Genomic DNA, 20,184 nt, shown 5'->3' with positions numbered 1-20,184 from the left:
TTAAAAGAAGTAAGTTGTTCTTTATACCTCACAAAATTATACCACATTGTTTTTGTTGATTGACTGATTGAAGAATTTAACTAATCAATGTAGTTTGAACCAGCTGATCTAATTTCTAACATACGCCTATCATTTACCCTGTAACCATACATCACATTATAAGTACCAGTAATTGGGAATAAGGCTACAAGTTATTGTTTGCTTTAAATATGTTACTTGATTTTAAGGTTTCAGTTTGTCCAGTGACTGGACCAGAGAACATGTTTTTCTGTTATACATTGAAATAAACTGATGTAAAATGGCTTATACAAAAAGTCATTTGGCAAATGACTGCAAGATTAAATTTCCCAAGTTGGTGCAAAACAAATATAGTGACTGGACAAAATCAAATGCTAAATGAAACCATGGATGACAATCCTAGCAACAACTTAATTCCAGTGTATGTGAAATTTTACTTCTATTCGCTACACCGGGCTAGTAACAATGGCGCAGTTCTCTTGTTACCTAAACATGCCATTCGAAAGTCAATGTTAGTGATGGACTACTTGCGGACAGCAGTGCCTCTTAATGAGTTTGTCCAAAACTGGACAATGATAGATGGATTCCAGATATTTTGGAAAATCTATTCCAAGTACACAGAAGCTCTCCAGGTAAACCAACTAGCCTCTGGACAGACTGTTTTCTTTCTGATGCTAATGCCCTTTCTCAGGACAATCTTAAGACTGGTTTTGACCTCAAAAAATTTTTCTTTACTAACACAGCTGACTCAACCAATCTACCAAGAAGTGATTGCAAAATTTCAACAGGCATTACACTGAAGCTCTGATTTCTGAATTGTCACACAAAGTACATACCAAAGTCATAAATTGCCATTTAAGAAATTTTTTTATCTGGGGGGTGGGGGGTTGGGGTGGTGGGGGGCACAACAATGAGAAAAACTTATTCACTATCAGCAGTTTTCCCCAACTCGAAACCATTTCGACAGGGAGTCAGAGCTAGCTCGCTCTTTCTCAGTTCCTCAGCCTCAGCCTAAATCACTGGAAGAGATACAATATGGTGAAGTAGACAGAGCTCCAACGTCTGATCCTCAACAGATTATACTTAATTTTTTACATGGTGAAATGCAGTACAGTAAAATTAACAGTATATATTTTTACTCCTTTGTCTGCCTGACAGGAATTAATCTTTTCTTTGTAGAAGAACAAGGGTATTGGCAGTCCACAATTCTGTGATAGTTCAATAATGGATTAGTGTCAAAATGCAAGCTACCACAGCATCTCTTTAATATTTTGATGGCATAAATGGACTAAACTATCCACAATTAACAAAAACTGATTACAATGTATGAAAATTAACACATTTAACACACTATAATATAAATTAACAGTTCTGCATAAGCTTTACTGCAGTTATGAGCATCACAGCAACACACCTTAGCTTCTGTAGCTGAAAACTCTGACTGAAGACGTACATTCTTGTCAGTGAGACGCTGAGTGAAATCGAGCAGCTCTGCCTCCCGCTCGCGGCATGCTGTGGTGTCCTGCTGCAACTCTTGGTTTGTCTGCCGTAGCCTCTCCACTTCCTCCTGGCTTGCAGATAGCCTCTCCTGCTCACTGACAACACCAAGATGTGACTCAGCTGTGGCATTTACAGAGCATTAGCATTGTAATTACAAAACCTCGCATATGATGTTTGGCTTCTCAGTATTTCTGCTTTATTTGGACTACGTAATACTTAGCAGCTGTGATACACGGCTCCTTGTAAAAAAAAAAAGGAAAGAAATTGCATGTAGTAATGACTCTAACTGTATGAATTTTAGAGTCATGAATAAAGGCAAAATATTATCCAAGTAAGTGAATTGTCAGCTGAGAATCTACAACATTCAGAGTAACTGTCATTCAAACTGTGGAGCTTCTCTGTGGCGCTGATATCTGAGCTGAACAAAAATAAAAGCAGTCTAATCAAATGTGCACATCTCTGCAGATTTGCCAAATCAAAATCTGCTATAGGTAAGATTCAAAATGGTGCCGCTCCACCCAGTTGGACCCTCCTTGTTGTGCTGTCCACAAGGTGGCTGAGATGTTACTGCTCAAATTCATCTCAGTCTGCAGCTGCAGTTCTCCTAAGGTCATCAAGCGTCAGAGAAGTTTCCTCTAACAACACACTAGATGTTAAATTGGTTTCAAGCAGCTCAATTGAGTTCATGTCAGTAGATACTGCAGGCCATTCCATTCTTAATGATTCCTGCTTCCTGGAGGAAGGTTTTCACAAGGCAGGTGTAGTGTGCTCAAGTGTTATCATCTTCAAAGGCTAACCCATCACTGAAATGTTGACTGTAGGACTGGACACCATGTGGGAAGATACCATCCTAACACTGGACATACCTCAAATTAGCAATGAGATGTGTGTACCTGCCCTAAAAATGACATATCCACCTCCTTGCTGAATTCATGGAACTGTATGGATGGTTGTGTCCACACTCTTCTACCACAATGATCAGGTGTCTAGACAAATCCTATCATTGTCAGTGAAGAGAATCAGAAGTCACTGATCCAAGTTTCATTCCAGGTGTTCCCTTGACCATCTTCTTCAGGCACTATGGTACTGGGGGTAGGGGTGGGGGTGGGGGTTGCCTACTGTACTGCACATATTGAGATGGCTAAGTGGTATATGGGTTGATACTGACCACCCAGCTGCCTCCGAAATGGCAGTGCACAATACTGTTGTATTCTTCTAGCAGTTCCTATAAGACATAATTTGTAGGTAGCGGGCATATTCTTGTGTAGATGTTCAAGGATGTTCACTGCGAGGCAAGTCAAAGTTTTTGCAACTGAATGTTTTAATGACATCACTGTTGAGTATGCCGATCTGGTAGGCAACTTCCAGTGCTGAAAGCCATTCTTGCAACAGAATGCCAATGATCACACGGTTTGAGCTCAACGTGGACCTTTAACACACTTCAGCAGCCTGAGCAGTGCACAGAAGCTGCATTGTCCCATTTACAAATGGAGACACAGTGCACTTAATTGTACACAGTGACTTCCTGGGGTCAAAAGAGTACTGGAAAAGTGATGTTGATCAAAAAAGCACAAACTAATCAAGTCATGAGGGTAGTGTGAAATTTTTTTACCAGTTTTAGACAGCCTTTATGAAAGGAAAGGTGCTCATCTGACACTGAAAAAATACTACAGAAATGAACCATATAAAATATGAAACTGTGTTATGACAGCGACAGCTTACAGTAAAGGTTCAATAAATACTGTTATAAATATGTCTATTCACTGAATACAGACTACAGACAGTTGTCACAGATACAGTAAATTGGATTACTTACAACTGCACCTCACTGTGACTGTACTTCTAGTGTCCATAGTCTATATGGAAGTGAGTCACTGATTGCTACACAAATCAATCATGCCATGTAATTCACATCACTAGCAGTACTTCCTCATCAACATGTATACATGTGGAGACAAGACTGTCACAAGCAGGCACATCATATACCCAACTATCATAAACTCTTGTATGGCATTCACCATCTCTGCTGTTTCTTTCAGAGAATGAATGCATAACAGTCAGGCTGGAAGTTAACATCTGCCATACTTCTCAAGCTGCAACTATCTAAACTGTCTCAATTTTATATTGTAATCTGTATCAGGCCACTTTCCTATGTGCTTATCTCCATTATTCTAGATACATACTGTATTCACTTTTCTTTGTATTAGGATTTACCTTGTACCACAATGCCGAAACACATTTTTATTCATCATTTCTCTTGAATTTACTATCTACATTTAATCTCTGACTTTCATAAATTGAATAATATATTAATGACCACTCTGAATTTGCATCTGTTAGGTTCAATCAGGTTACAACACTACTCACTGATTTAGCTGCATCCGCAGAGCACTCATCTCAGCTACCTGTGCACGTAAATCTGCCACATCTTGCTGCTGGCTGTCAGCAGCTTGCCGCAGTCGGGAAAGTGTCTGCTCTCGTTCAAACCTCTCCTTTTCCAGGTTTTGAACCTACATAACAACGTAAATTTTATTGTACCTTGTATTTAATAAATGAAAATATGTAACAACCACTGTGCTGACAAATTCTATGATTCCCGCTGGGGAAAAGATGTTAGCAGACCGGTGGGGCATCATTTTATACTAAACCACACTTAACAAATGGAAGTACATGAGAATCTGAGACAAGTGTAAATAGTGAAACACAGAAAGTGGAACACACATCTCAAATGCATTTAAAGATGCACTATGCTGATACATGTTATTCCATTATTGTCTTTCACATGATACATTTTAACACCTGTATCCAAGGAAGACACAAAACTACTTGCCATCCATCGCACCACTACTTACTCACTTTACTTACATGCTTACAAGTTTCTCAGGTTCTATACTTTGTGACCTTTACAGATAAACCACATTTTTCCTAAAATTCTCCTAATAAAGCAAGTTGACCATTTGATTTTCCTGTCACAATCCTCAAATGTTTCAACACTCCACCAAGATACTTAATTGATATGACTTTGTCAAGCAACTGAATACTAATGCTGTTTTCAAACATTATGGGATTGTTTTTCTGACTCATCTACATTTCGAGACAGCTGCCATTAATCACACCAACTAGAAACTTCGTCAAAGCCATCTTGCATCCTCCTACAGTTACTTAATAATGACACCTTTCTGTACACCACTGCATCATCAGCAAACAGACACAGATTGCTGCTCATTCATTTTATCACATCATTTTTGTGTATAGAGAATAACAGCCGTCCTATCACACTTCCCTGGGGCACTCCTGATGATACCCTTGTCTCTGATGAACACTTGCTGTCAAGAACAATATACTGCGTTCTATTACTTAAGAATTTTTTGGGCCACTCACATATGTGGGAACCTATACCATATGCTTGTATCATCGTCATATCAGTTGTTTGTGAGCTACCATGTCAAATGCTTTTCTGAAATCTTAGAATATGGAATTTTCTTATTACCCTCCATCCATGGTTCACAGGATATCATGTGAGAAAAGGACAAGCTGAGTTTCATGCAAGCGATGCTTTCGAAAACCATGCTGATATGTGGACAGAAGCTTTTCTGTCTTAAGTAAATTAATTATATTCGAACTGAGAATACATTCAATAACTCTGCAGCAAACTGATGTTAAGGATATTGGTCCATAATATTGCATGTCTGTTCCTTTACTCTTCTTATACGCAGGAGACACCTGCACTTTATTCCAGTTGCTTGGGACTTTGCATTGGGCAAGAGATTCGCAATATACGCCACCTAAGGCCCAATGCCATACAGTACTCTTTGTAAAACTAAATTGGGACTCCAAAGGAACCTGGTGACCTACTTGTTTCAACTCTTTCTGTTGTTTCTCTGCACCAGGGATGCCTATTATTTCCTCCACACAGGAGATAAGCAATGGTCAGACTACAATATGTATGTACAATCCTCCTGGGTGAACGATTTCTTAAACACAAAATTTAAAACTTCAGCCTTCCTTTTGCTATCTTCTACTGGCACACCAGAATGGTCAATGAGTGATTGGATAGAAGCCTTTAAACCATTCAGCAGTTTTACAAGGACCAGAATTTTCTCAGGTTCTCAGCAAGGTCTTTTGCTAAGTTATGATGTTATGATGGTGGTAGTTATTGTATGCTTCACATATCGATCTTTTTACAGATGCACTAATCTCTTCTAACTTTTGCGTATCATAACTTGCACACTCTCTTTGAACTGAGTATGCAACAGTCTTTACTTCCTCAGCAATTTCCGAATTTTGTTTTTAAACCACGGTGGGTCCTTTCCGTCCTTAGTCCTCTCTTGGCACATATTTCTCCATACGGTGATTTACAATCTGTTTAAACTTTGCCCACAATTCCTCTATATCCATCATAATGGAACTAAATGAAGTCCATTCACAGTTTAAGTGGGAGCCAACCCTGCTTACCTGCTCTTTCAGCAAAAGTACTCTCCTAACCTTTTGGATTGATTTATTAACTTTAGTATCCACTGTCACTATGAAGACATCATGATCACTAATACTTGTCTATACTGACACCATCAAGGAGGTCAGGTCTGTTTGTAGCAATAAGGTCTAAAACATTTCCAATGCATGTGGGCTCTCGAACTAGTTGCTCAATACAATTTTCAGAAAATGTGCTCAAAAGTATTTCACAAGACTACCTGTCTCTGCAATAAGCATCCCAGTCTATATTCAGTAGGTTAAAGTCACCTCCAAAAAACTTATAAATGTTCAGAATGTAGCAGTAACTACAAATTAATTTGTATTGTGAGTGTAAAATGACTCGTTCCACATCATTACAATTTATCATGCAAAATGATCTACGGAACATGAAACTAACTAACTACTGCATGATCTGGATATTTCCACACTACTGGGTACAGACTTTCTTTGAATGACAAACTCTCATGATGAATTAGGTGGCCGGTAAAATCAGCCAACAATTAACTTGATTTCAGCTACACCTGTTGTATGCCTCCAGGTAACTTCACTGTCAACAATCAGATTTTGTTGCAAGAGAAACAGTATTTTGGTTAACTGCAATGAACACTCCCCCTCCTAAAGTGCCTAATCTGTCTTTCCGATATACATTTATTACTTGCTAAATATTTCATCCAGCTAAATATTTCAGCCACCTCTCAGTCCTGAGAATAATTCGAGCATGACAAATTTCCTGGGGGGCAGTACATTCAGGAACTTTGTTAGGAATACTTTTGGCAGTTTACTGATAAAATTTTGATAGTCGAAGTATCTTTACTCTGAAAGCAGTCCGATTCTGTTATCTGCATGTCAACTGGCAGGTGCTCATCACAGTACTTCAAATGACTTCCTAGCATAAAATAACCCCACACACATTCCACAAGTACTCTACTACCAGAGTTGCTGCTTCCTTTGTGTAGTACACCCCTGCCCTGACCTGACCTATCAAGTGGAGTCCTTCAATTCTCCATTCAATAGTGCAGGTACAAAAACTACAGTGAAGACTGTCACACAGTTGATGAACCTTCAGCTGAGACCCTCCACTCGGGTCCAAATCAAAGGACCCCGATCAACTCTGGAAACACTGCTCCAAATTGCAAGCTCTGCTTGCACACCATGCTTTAGGCCAGCAGACTTTACTGCTTCCACCAGCCCCCCATATAAACTGAGGATGGCTTCAGAACCTGAGCATGAATGGATCTTGCACACTTCGCAGCTTCAAGTAGGACCACTTCCACAACTTGAATGAAGCCCCAGACCAACATACTGAGTGCAAATTGGATTTCTTTCCAGCTCCGAATGCTATCTTTCTACAGGGCTCCATAATGGCCTAACACTGGAGTTCTAGATAACTAGCTTCCCCCCTCCCCCGATCCTCATATGCCTGCTTGAACCCTGCTTAAAGAGCATCCCCATCCACCTGTCCACTCACAGAGTGAACGGGCGAGGCCAGACACCCAGCCTGTACATAGACTCTCCACCTTGAGCAACGCAAACACATTACAGTGCACCATTCCCCCTGTGGTGGTGAGGATGGATCCAGCATAAGGTACAATGAAAGAAACCTCAGCATCAGAGCCCGAGGGCGAAACAAGTGACATTTTAAGTGTCCCATGTGATGTGCCAGATTCTCCGCCTCCAAGGCAGCAGCCTGATCATGGCTGACAGTGGCCAAAAGCACCTCCTGCTGTTCATGAAGTGCGGCCAGCTGCTCCTGCATCCACACACTAGCATGTGCACATCCTACCCATCCCAGCACGACTAACTTGTAAAACATAAAAGCACACGAAGAAACCTAAATATCCAACTCACTATCCTCCTGATGTGTCACCAACAGACGCTGATGCCTTACTGGGGTGTGTAGCTGGCTTTTCAAAAGAAATAACAACTGTGCTACAGGCTGCATGATCTACGCTTTACAGTTCCTAAAACACAAAACTAAACCTCTTAAATAGAAACACACGCAAAGAATTTAGGAATTAGGCTATGAAGAAAATACAGAAAAAGCTAAGTAGGTAACCTGCTGCTCTGCTGGTACTTAATAGACGACAGCTGGAACCTGATGGAATGACTGGACTGAACGAATGGTTGCTGCTCTTCAAAACAAACAAATGAATTAATGACAACTCCACTACAGACTGCCTGAATCTACACTTCACAGTTACAAAACCAGGTATGGAATTTAAGAATTAAACTACAAAGAAAATACAGAAAAAGTTAAACACGTAACTTGCTGCTCCACTGGTATTTTGTTTTGTTTTGTTTGTTTTAGGGCACAAAAACAACTGAGATCATAAGCACCTATGTCATAACCTTAGAACACGAAGAAGTAAAAGAACTTAAAAGCAACTACACATTGAGCCCAATCGACAGAAGGAAAATGAGCTAAGAACAAGGACTTCCTTGTGTAGAGAGGACCACAAAATATGCTGTACAGACAGCAGAGATCCCAAACCATAGATTAAATGCCGTTCGCCATATTGCTTTGATGGATAAAAAGTAAAACATGGTTGACAGCCTGCATGTTGTTCGCTACAACAGCCGATAACTCAGAAGAACATAAGTGGTTAAAAAAAGGGCATTCAGGCAAGAAATGGTGAACTGTCAAAGGCTGACAACAATGGGTATAGACTGGCAGAGGATCACTACTTAACAAATGGCAATGGCTAAAATGGCAACACATAATACACAACTTAGCCAAAATGATCTCCTCGCAACAAGAGTGCCGAGATAAGGTCAGCTAAGCTGCTGGGAGAGGCTTAATTCCCCAGAGCTTGTTCCTGTGAAGAGAAAACCAGTGGTGATACCAAAGTGACACCACTTGCTGACAGACAGTAATAGGGAGACCATAGGAAGGGATGGAAGAGCTAGCAGACCAGGTAGGTGGATTGCAGCCTTGGCAGCAGCATCAGCAGCCTCACTTCCTATCAGACAGATCTGACCAGAAACCCACATGAACATCACAGTGGCTCCCTCAACAGAGAGCAACTGGAAGCTTTCCTGGACCCACTGAGCTAGGGGATGGACCGTGTACAGCACAAAGAGGCTCTGAAAGGCACTGAGAGAATCGGAGCACATGGCACAATTAAAAAGCCTATGTCACTGGGTGTACAGGGTGGCCTGATAGAAGGTAAAGAGCTCTGCTGTAAATATTGAGCAGTGTTCTGGAAGCTGACAAAGTGGTTGGTGCCATTGACGAAGACACACCCAAAAGCACAGTAAGTCTGAAAGCTATCATTGTACATGAAGGTACTATTGCTAAGTTCCATGTGAAGGTCAAGAAACTTACAACAGTAGATTTAATTAGGATTGGTTTCCTTAGGAAGTGAATGCAAGTTGAACACAGGCTGCCACACTAAGCCAAGGTGGTGAAGGGTTCACACCTATCAGGAATGTGGCGGGTAGCATGAAGTTAAGCTGCCTGAGCAATAGCTGAAAGCGAACTCTGGGAGGTAACAGAGAAGAATAACGCACGCCATATTAGCAGTCGAGGGAGTCATCGAAGAACGAGACATTGGATGGGTTGCCAGATATGGCAGACAAACAGCATGCATATCCACTGAGGAGCACATCACACCAGTATAGCAGCAATAGTTCGGCAGCTTCTGCATAGACTCACAATCGGGCTAGTGAACAAGGTGTCAATGGCCAAACAGTTTCCACGATGGTGGACTGTATTATGATGATGAAAGGTGGTCAAATGTGCATAATCATAAACAGAACACCCTTAGTCTGGTTTCAAATGGACAGGGGCTCCCCAGGAAATACCGCTTAGAACACGTTGAGAGACCAGGTACAGCGTGCAGCCAGGTAGGACCAAGGGAGGACCAAGAAAGTTTTCTATCAAGCATGAGCCCCAGGAATTTTGTAGTTTCAGCAAATGGAAGAACAACAGGCCCAAGACGTAAAGAAGGAAGAAGTAACTGATTGCACCACCAGAAATTCATACAAACTGTATTGTCAGAGGAAAAGCAAAGCCAATGTTTATGCTCCATGAGTAAAGACGATCGAGACAGTGCTGAAGACACCACTCAAGGAGACAAGTCTGTGGATAACTCCAATAGATCACAAAGTTGTCGATGAAAAGAAAGCTGGAGATGCTTGGAGAGGGGGGGGGGGGGGGGGGAGACGACAGGCCATAATAAGGTTAATGGCTATAGCAAAGAGTATGATGCTCAGTACGGAGAAAGTCATAGGATAAACCTTAAACTCCTTAGCTTGGCAATTAAAGTGATGCAGGAGATGGCAGTAAAATGTGAAAGAATTATGTGTTTAACAAAATAAGTGGAGGCTGGGAAAGAAAATACCGTATTTACTCGAATCTAAGCCGCACTTTTTTTCCGGTTTTTGTAATCCAAAAAACCGCCTGCGGCTTAGAATCGAGTGCAAAGCAAGCGGAAGTTCTGAAAAATGTTGGTAGGTGCCGCAACAACTAACTTCTGCCGTCGAATATATGTAGCTCTACACAAGCATGCTTTGTGGGCACAAAGATAAATACTGGCGCCAAAACCTCTGCATCAGTAAATAAATTAAAAAAAAGGTAGAAGACGAGCTTTTTTTTTTCTCCGCCCTGAGTTTCGACCACTGCATTTTCGTACATTATCCAACGAAGTAAATACAAATTCCGTATTGTTCATCTTCGAATGTAGCAGAATTTCAATGTACTACGAAAATCCGACTGGCAAGACTGTTACGGATGTTTGTCAATATGGCCAACTCTACGTTCCGAGTTTTTTCCTACCTGTGAGAAGAGATGGTTGCTAATAGGAACCTGATGAAATGTGAATCACATGCACTATTCTCTTCACCATAAGAATAATACGAATATAAATATTTTGCCATGTATTCTTTCGTGTTTGCTGCTATCTCATTTAAATCCTGTCTGCCTAATAAACTACGAAACTAGAGTGAGACAACAGCAAACGCGGAAGAATAATCGTATCGTGTCATGTTTATATTCGTATTATTCTTATGCCTAATATTGATACAGTCAGAAATGAAGCACGGCAACTGACTAGATTTTAAATGTAAGATGACTAATTTCTGTGCAGAATTTGATGTACTAAAGAAGCGGCCGCAAAGATTTGCAAACGGAGAAAAATTGTCGCTAAACTCTCGTTCAGAACATGTTCTATCATACGCAGTCTATTATTTGGTTCTTGTTGATCATTATCATAGAAAACAGCAGTGTAAGTAACAACAAATAGCAGTCTCTTGCCATTGTTTCGCTAATGAGACGATTCCTCTTTTTTTTAAGCGGCGGTAGCGCGCACAAAAGCAAGTCATGCCGCGAGCGGCGACAGGCCGTAAACACGCACTATCAAAATGCGACAAACAATGCATGACACAGTACAGTAATGCATTTTCAGCTTAGAGTGACAAACACCTATAACAAACAAAACGGCACTTATCAGATCAAAGCAAAATAAGCAATCGATTCAAACCAGACGAAGCACGTAAAAAAGGAAGGGTACCCGTATAAATACGGACGGAGCGCCTGACGCATAGCAATGGCTACCTGGTAAAGCTTAACTGCTAAGCTTACGACTCGAACCAAACTACTGTAGCTGTATCGTCTTTCATTCGACCTAAATTGTGTCTCATATTACAATGGACCAACTTTGTTTCGATTTGGAGGTGCGGCCTAAAACTTTTCTCTCCCCTTGAATTTCGAGTCTCAAATTTCAGGTGCGGCTTAGATTCGGGACATTTTTTTTTTTCCTTTATTTCGAGTCTCATTTTTCAGGTGCGGCTTAGATTCGAGTATGGCTTACATTCGAGTAAATACGGTAGCTGTCAAATTTATGAAAAAAATTGGCGAAAGATGATTGGGTGAAGGCCCAGCAGTGTAGTGAACTGTAAACTGTTAAATGCAAATTCATAAACAACAATGGAATAATTATATGCAAGTAATATTAGTTTGTCACCATTGATGCCACCTCCCTCTATACCAACATCCCCCTTATATATGGTCGGTCTACTGCTGGACATTTTCTCAGTCAGCATCCACCTGATTCCAGACCTATGGCATCTTTCCCACTCACGTTAATCAACTTTATACTTACCAACAACTACTTCACCTTTGAGGAGCAGACATACAAACAGATAAGGGGTATGGCCATGGGAACCAGGATGGCTCCTTCCTATGCCAACCTTGTTATGGGTCACTTAGAGGGGGCTTTCCTGCGATCCATAAGTCTGGTTTGGCTTAGATACACTGATGAAATCTTTACCATATGGACTCATGATGAAGCTGACCTTTTAAAATTCCTGGAATCTCTGAATACCTTCTCCCACTTACATTTCATATGGTCCTTATGTTGATCTCATCCTCACTGAAGGCCAGCTACACACTTTCATCCACATTAAACTTACTAACAAACAACAGTACTTACATGACAGTTGTCATCCCTTCCATGTCAAATGTTCCCTCCCATACACCCTTGGCATTTGAGACAAATGTATTGTGCTTACACAGACTCTTTACAGCAGTACATCACCATTCTCACCTCAGCCTTCACTGGACATAATTAACCCACCAGTCTAGTTCAAAAGCAGATTTCCCAGGCCATCACGTCCAATCCTGGCACTGCTGATCCCTCCTAAAAACAACTTCGAAGCAAACCACTGGTCGCTCAGCATTATCTTGGTCTGGAATGTATTAATCGATAAGTTCGTGACTTCCTAAAATCATGCCCTGAAATGAGATCCACTCTGTCTGAGATTTTGCCCACCACACCTAGAATAGCTTTTCGTCGCCCTCCCAATCTCTGCAATATTCTTGTCAGAACCTATGCTTCTTCTGCACCCATCTCCCTACCCCATGGCTCCTACCCCTGTGACTGTCCCCGCTGTAAGACTTTCCCTGTACACCCTCCTACCACCACCTATACCAGCCCCCTAACTGGCAAAACATATACTATCAAAGGGATAAAGACACATCATATACCAGCTGTTATGTAAACACTGTTCAGCCTTTTGCATCTGCATGACTACCACCAAATTATCCATTAGGATGAATGGGCATACGCAGAGGGAGTACACTGACAAAACACAATAATCTGTCACAGAGCATGGTCTACAACATGACAATCATGACCTCGGTGCCTGTTTCACCACAAGCACCATCTGGATTCTCCCCCCCCGACATCAGTTTCTCAGAACTCCAAAGGGTGAACTAGCGCTAATCTCAGCATTTCTTCACAGTAACTACTCTTTTCTTCACCCTGTTTTAGTTTTCTACAGCTTTCATTGTCCTACCTATCTATTTTTCACCACTCCCCTCCCACTTCTGTTATGTACAATGCACTTAGCTTTTCATTCTTATTAGCTCATGCACGATGTTTAAGAAGTAATCTCTGACTTGCATATTACCCTATCTTCCATCTTTAAGCTCTCAGGTTTTCAAATCTCGTCCGATGCAGTCCCCAACAGTCAGTCTTTCCTTCTCATCCCAACTGTCTAGTCTCCTCTGACCTGCGGTTCTGAGCAGCTTTCCCGAAATCAACCCTTTTTTCCTAGACCTCTCCAGTCCTTTTACTTCTCCACTCTTCCTTCCCCTTCAACCCTTCTGCCTGAAGGAGGAGCCACTGGCTCCGAAAGCTTGCCTGATTATAATCTCCTTTTATGGGTGTTGTGCCACCACTTGGTGAGTAGATTTATCATCTATCCAATTAAATTATTTTTTCAAAAATTGATTGTTTCTGGAGTATCAATGTAGATACTGCACACACAACTGTTTATAACTAATACAGTTCACCATTATAGGCTGATGCTTAAAAATGCAGAGAGCACGTCTCCATGCACGAATCACGTCATAGCACGCCTTAGTCCACCAGGGGACTGGGAGATAGCACGATGAAGATGAAGTGCGAGGCATGGAACGTTCTGTGGTGGGAAGGATAACGTTCGCATGGTACTGTATCTGGTCATCAAAAACTTGGGAAATGTTCATTGAAGGTCGCCAGGGAGGAATAAAGCCTCCAGTTGGCCTTAGAACACTGCCAATTGTGCTTACACATAGCTGGGGCAGGAGTCAGCAAACACACAGTACACAAGAAATGGTCACTCACGTATGTGTCAGAGAGAATTGACCACTTGAGATGATGGACAAGCTGGGCAGTGCAGAATGAGAGGTCCAAACAGGAATAGATGTATGTGTGTGTGTGTGTGTGTGTGTGTGTGTGTGTGTGTGGAATCTGAAAGGAATGTGGCTGCTCCAATATTAAGACAAATGAGGTTGAGTTGATTGAGGTCAGCCAAGAGGGGACATCTCTGACTGGTTCTGGAAGAGCCCCAAAGGGGGCTGTGTGCATTAAAGTCACCGAGCAGCATGAAAGAATGAGGGAGTTGATCAATAATATGGAGGAAGTCTGCCCTGGTGACACCAAATGACAGAGACATTGCAAAGAGAAAAGGTGAAATGAGGAAGGATAAAGCAGACTGTAACAGCTGCAGCCAAGAGTTCAGTGAGGTCGTTCAGTTATGAGCATCATCCTGGATGAGCAACATGACTCTCCCCATGAGACGGAATGCCATCCTTGGGGGAAAGGTCAAAGCGGACCAGAAGGAAATGCGAGAGGTCAAAGGGGTCATGAAGACACAATTTTGTTTCTTGGAGGCAGAGAACAAGTGGACACTTTGAATCCAAGAGCAACCATAATTCCTCCTTGTTGAGTCTAATGTTGTGAATGTCCCTTGGAGAAGGGTCATAATGGGGACTAAGGTGGAAGGAAACAAAGTGTAGTCACCTCAGCTGCTGCCGAGTGTCAGTCTTTGAAGACTCGTTGCTACAGGGTGCAGAGGCTGAAGGTCCTCTTCCACGAGTACTAAAGAGGCAACAGTATTCTCACTGGGTCAGCCTGCAGATTCCAGGGCAGAAAGACAGTAGGCAGTGCGCACTGGCGAAATGGAGGTCAGCCGGGTGAGGATACCAGGCAGCTACACTGTTGAAGAAAATCTCCAAGTTGGGGAAGGAGAACTTTTGCCTTTGTTTGATTTCTTAGAACCTTTGTGGTTGGCAGATGAAGACAAATGTTTGTTGGCTAGAGGGAAATAAAAGGTCTTCGCAGGAGTATTCCTTCTGTTCTTTCCAGCCTGTCGGTGATGTAGCAGGTGATTTCATCGCTGGAGGCAAAGATTTGGTGGCTTGTTGTACAGCTGGAGGAGGAGAAGGAGATGCGGAGGATACTGTGATACTGCACAGCTGTACAACTGCAGTGCTGAATTTGAGATCGCAAGCCTTTGCGGCCATGTCCTTCATAGAGCAAGGCATAGCAAGAAGGGTACTGTAAGTGCCAGAGGGTAAAACAGGGGGCTTTTGAATAGCCAACAACTTGCAAGCAACAGGGTAAGGCACATTTTCTTTCACCCAGATCTCCTGGACATCCCACTTATCAAGATACATGGGACGTTCTCAGGATGAGGCTGAATGGTTGCCATTGCAATTGATACAGTGGGGAGGAGGAGGAGGAGGTCGGTAATCGCCCTCATGAGCATCCCTGCCTCAGGTAACACATTTGGTAGTGTTTCAACAGCACAGGTGACTGTGGTTGTAACGCTGACACTGGTAGCAGTGCATTTGGTTTAGAATGTACAGTTTGACTGTGATGACTTCATGGCCTGCTTTGATCGTACTCTATCAAACATGAGAAAAAGAGTGTATGTGGGCATTAAGGTTGCACCAACCTTTTTCATTACCCAACGGACTGCAGTGACGCCCTGATCAGTGAGGTCAGTTTGGCATTCTCCATCGGTCAGACTATTGAGCAGTCTAGTGTAGTTAACACTACGCGAAGAATTCAGCACTCGGTGGGCCTTGACATGAATAGGACAGCCCTGGATGGTGAAGTGCAAGCAGCTGTTAGGCTTGAAAATTGCAACTGGTTACCAAAAGCAAAATGCCATTAAGTAAATGAGAGCATGATTCCACAGGGCCTGCAACTGCATCAACACCTTTCTGAATAACAGAGACTAACCATAGCAAAAGACTGATGTTCGACATGTGATACCACGAGGAACAGAGGTGAAGCTGGGAGATTCTTGGAATCTTTAGCCTCATTCTGCTTACATTTAGCAGATATAGACTGAGATGATGACTGGCTCATTGTGAGAAAATCACCCTTGATTGCCAGCATCTCCGATGGTGCGCTCCTTCCAATTGGGGGCCCCATCAGAGGGAGGCTCGCCTGCTTTAGGTGACTGTTCACACCTCCTGAACTCTTGCCACAGGGGCCAATAGGTAGTTTGGGAAAGTAAAGCTCAGGGACTCAACCCTTCAGGAGTACACAGAGAGGAATAAGAAACAAAGAGGAACCTCAAATGCCGAATTGGAGGAAGAATAGGAGATGGAGAACAAAGAAAAAAAAGAAAAAAGAAAAAAAAAACCAGTTGAGGGGCTGTTCTGATGTCAGGCTACCAAAACTTCACAACACATTCCCAAACATATCCCAGACATGTTCCCCAGGGGAGAGGAAAAAAGAATAATGAGGACAGACATGCAGCACAGAAAGGGAAAAGCTGCTGCAAAGGCTGGGGCCCGTGGTAGCAAAGCACAAACTCACAAAAGAGTGGTGTGCCCACTACAGGCTCCGCTGGTGTGTAATGGCTGACAGCTGAAACCTGACAAAGCCAACATAACTCCAGATCAAAAGAAAAAGGTACAAAAGTATTAGAAAGAAATGGCAAAAGTAGTGAGACTTGAAAACATGAGACTGTAAGATCTGTAGTGACAGCAAACCCACCAATCAGGAGTATGGGAAGGAGAAATTGAAAATATTTTGAGGTGAATACCGGCAATCAATTGAAATGAAACTAATACCCAAAGGTAAAAAGAATTAAAAAATTAAAACCTCATTGGCAGCATGGTACACCCTTGGTGCCCCATCATAACAACTAGCGCCTTGCAGTTCCATACTACTACTATTTACATTCACCCCTCAGTAATGAAATCATTTTTTTTTAAATTAAATACAAAAAACTTAGACAAAATATTCACCTACAGAATAGGCCCTTACAAACAACAACTAAAAATATTAATTAACCTAAGAAATACATGCTTATACAATTGCTAATTCTAGCTGCACTGTTTTAGAACAGCTATCAATCCATGTTGTTGTGGTCTTCAGTCCTGAGACTGGTTTGATGCAGCTCTCCATGCTACTCTATCCTGTGCAAGCTTCTTCATCTCCCAGTACCTACTGCAACCTACATCCTTCTGAATCTGCTTAGTGTATTGATCTCTTGGTCTCCCTCTATGATTTTTACCCTCCACACTGCCCTCCAATGCTAAATTTGTGATCCCTTGATGCCTCAAAACATGTCCTACCAACCGATCCCTTCTTCTAGTCAAGTTGTGCCACAAACTTCTCTCCTCCCCAATCCTATACAATACCTCCTCATTAGTTACGTGATCTACCCACCTTATCTTCAGCATTCTTCTGTAGCACCACATTTCGAAAGCTTCTATTCTCTTCTTGTCCAAACTGGTTATCGTCCATGTTTCACTTCCATACATGGCTACACTCCATACAAATACTTTCAGAAACGACTTCCTGACACTTAAATCTATACTCGATGTTAACAAATTTCTCTTCTTCAGAAACGATTTCCTTGCCATTGCCAGTCTACATTTTATATCCTCTCTACTTCGACCATCATCAGTTATTTTACTCCCTAAATAGCAAAACTCCTTTACTACTTTAAGTGTCTCATTTCCTAATCTAATCCCCTCAGCATCACCCGATTTAATTTGACTACATTCCATTATCCTCGTTTTGCTTTTGTTGATGTTCATCTTATATCCTCCTTTCAAGACACTGTCCATTCCGTTCAATTGCTCTTCCAAGTCCTTTGCTGTCTCTGACAGAATTATAATGTCATCGGCGAACCTCAAAGTTTTTACTTCTTCTCCATGAATTTTAATACCTACTCCGAATTTTTCTTTTGTTTCCTTTACTGCTTGCTCAATATACAGATTAAATAACATCGGGGAGAGGCTACAACCCTGTCTCACTCCCTTCCCAACCATTGCTTCCCTTTCATGCCCCTCAACTCTTATAACTGCCATCTGGTTTCTGTACAAATTGTAAATAGCCTTTCGCTCCCTGTATTTTACCCCTGCCACCTTCAGAATTTGAAAGAGAGTATTCCAGTTAACGTTGTCAAAAGCTTTACCAACATTAAAGAGAAACACTAATAATTACTTCACTAACGGCTCCATATCTTGTAATGGAACATCAGCCAAACTTAGCTTACAGTTTTCAAGAAAAAATAAGTGAAAAAAGTGTTTTACAATACAGAATAAAATTATACAATAAATTCCCCAAAACTATTGAAGAGAGAAGAGAGAGCTATGTGTCTAAAAAAAAAAAAAAAAAAAAAAAAAATGCATACAAAAGACATGTAAAGTCAACAATTATTTAGCTAAAACATGAGAAGTTAAAAAAGGAATGCCTCATAAACTAATAATAATTTTGGACGTTCTACAACATACTTTCACAATATAATGCAACTATTTTTAATGGAAAATCTGGTACAGAATAAGAACAATATGCAATACGAATTAATATAAAATGTTACTCGCCACACAGAGAAGACACTGAGTGGCACACAGGCACATTTAAAAGAAAATTTAAACATACACTAAGCTAACAGACAAAGGATTTTGACCAACAGGTTAGTCTATTTTAGTTGTTTTTTTGTTGTTGTGGTCTTCAGTCTGAAGATGGGTTTGATACAGCACTCCATGCTATTCTAACTTAGACAAAATATTCACCTACAGAATAGGCCCTTACAAACAACAACTAAAAATATTAATTAACCTAAGAAATACATGCTTATACAATTGCTAATTCTAGCTGCACTGTTTTAGAACAGCTATCAATCCATGTTGTTGTGGTCTTCAGTCCTGAGACTGGTTTGATGCAGCTCTCCATGCTACTCTATCCTGTGCAAGCTTCTTCATCTCCCAGTACCTACTGCAACCTACATCCTTCTGAATCTGCTTAGTGTATTGATCTCTTGGTCTCCCTCTATGATTTTTACCCTCCACACTGCCCTCCAATGCTAAATTTGTGATCCCTTGATGCCTCAAAACATGTCCTACCAACCGATTCCTTCTTCTAGTCAAGTTGTGCCACAAACTTCTCTTCTCCCCAATCCTATACAATACCTCCTCATTAGTTACGTGATCTACCCACCTTATCTTCAGCATTCTTCTGTAGCACCACATTTCGAAAGCTTCTATTCTCTTCTTGTCGAAACTGTTCATCATCCATGTTTCACTTCCCTACACAGCTACACTCCACACAAATACTTTCAGAAAAGACTTCCTGGCACTTAAATCTACACTCATAGTTAACAAATTTATCTTCTACAGAGACACTTTTCTCGCCACTGCTAATCTACATTTTACATCCTCTCTACTTCGACTATCATCAGTTGATTTGCTGCCCAAACAGCAAAACTCATCTATTACTTTAAGTGTCTCATTTCCTAATCTAATTCCCTCAGCACCAAGTGATTTAATTCAACTACATTCCATTGTTGTCATCATATTGCTCTTGATCCTCATCTTATATCCTCCTTTAAAGACAGTGTCCATTCCATTCCACTGCTCTTCCAAGTCCTTTGCTGTCTGACAGAATTACAATGTCACGAGCAAACCTCAAAGTTTTTATTCCTTCTCTCTGGACTTTTATTCCTTCTCTAAATTTTTCTCTTGTTCCTTTACTGCTTGCTCAATATACAGTAACTGTCTCACTCCCTTCTCAACCACTGCTTCCCTTTCATACCCCTTGACTCTTATAACTGCCTACTGGTTTCTGTACAAATTGTAAATAGCCTTCTGCTCCCTCTATTTTACCCCTGCCAATTTGAAAGAGAGTATTCCAGTCAACACTGCCAAAAGCTTTCTCTAAGTCTACAAATGCATAAATGCAGGTTTGCCTTTCCTTCATCTATCTTCTATGAGAAGTCATAGGCCAGTATTGCCTCACATTTTCATACATTTCTTCAGGATCCAAACTGGTGTTCCCTGAGGTCAGCTTCTAACAGTTTTTCCATTCTTTTGTGAAGAATTCGTGTTAGTATTTTGCAACCGTGACTTATTTAACTGATAGTTCGGTAATTTTCACATCTGTTAGCACCTGCTTACTT

At 41.3% G+C, this 20,184-nt stretch overlaps 1 protein-coding gene across 2 annotated transcripts in view; it reads right to left on the bottom strand.

Annotated features, from left to right (window-relative positions):
• The window catches only part of LOC126194989 (coiled-coil domain-containing protein 186-like), a 200,511-nt gene that overhangs the window by 104,725 nt on the left and 75,602 nt on the right, over positions 1-20,184 (bottom strand). For both annotated transcript variants that reach the window (XM_049933405.1, XM_049933406.1), the window contains 2 exons: positions 3,886-4,028; positions 1,433-1,613 (listed from right to left, as the gene is read on the bottom strand). In XM_049933405.1, the coding sequence (XP_049789362.1) occupies positions 1,433-1,613; positions 3,886-4,028 (324 nt within the window). The remainder of the gene's footprint in view (positions 1-1,432; positions 1,614-3,885; positions 4,029-20,184) is intronic.

The sequence above is a fragment of the Schistocerca nitens genome, chromosome 7, assembly GCF_023898315.1.
Source record: "Schistocerca nitens isolate TAMUIC-IGC-003100 chromosome 7, iqSchNite1.1, whole genome shotgun sequence".
In the NCBI taxonomy this organism is placed as follows: domain Eukaryota; kingdom Metazoa; phylum Arthropoda; class Insecta; order Orthoptera; family Acrididae; genus Schistocerca; species Schistocerca nitens.
The sequence above is the reverse complement of the archived record's forward strand: the minus strand, read 5'-3'. Positions and strand labels throughout refer to the sequence as shown.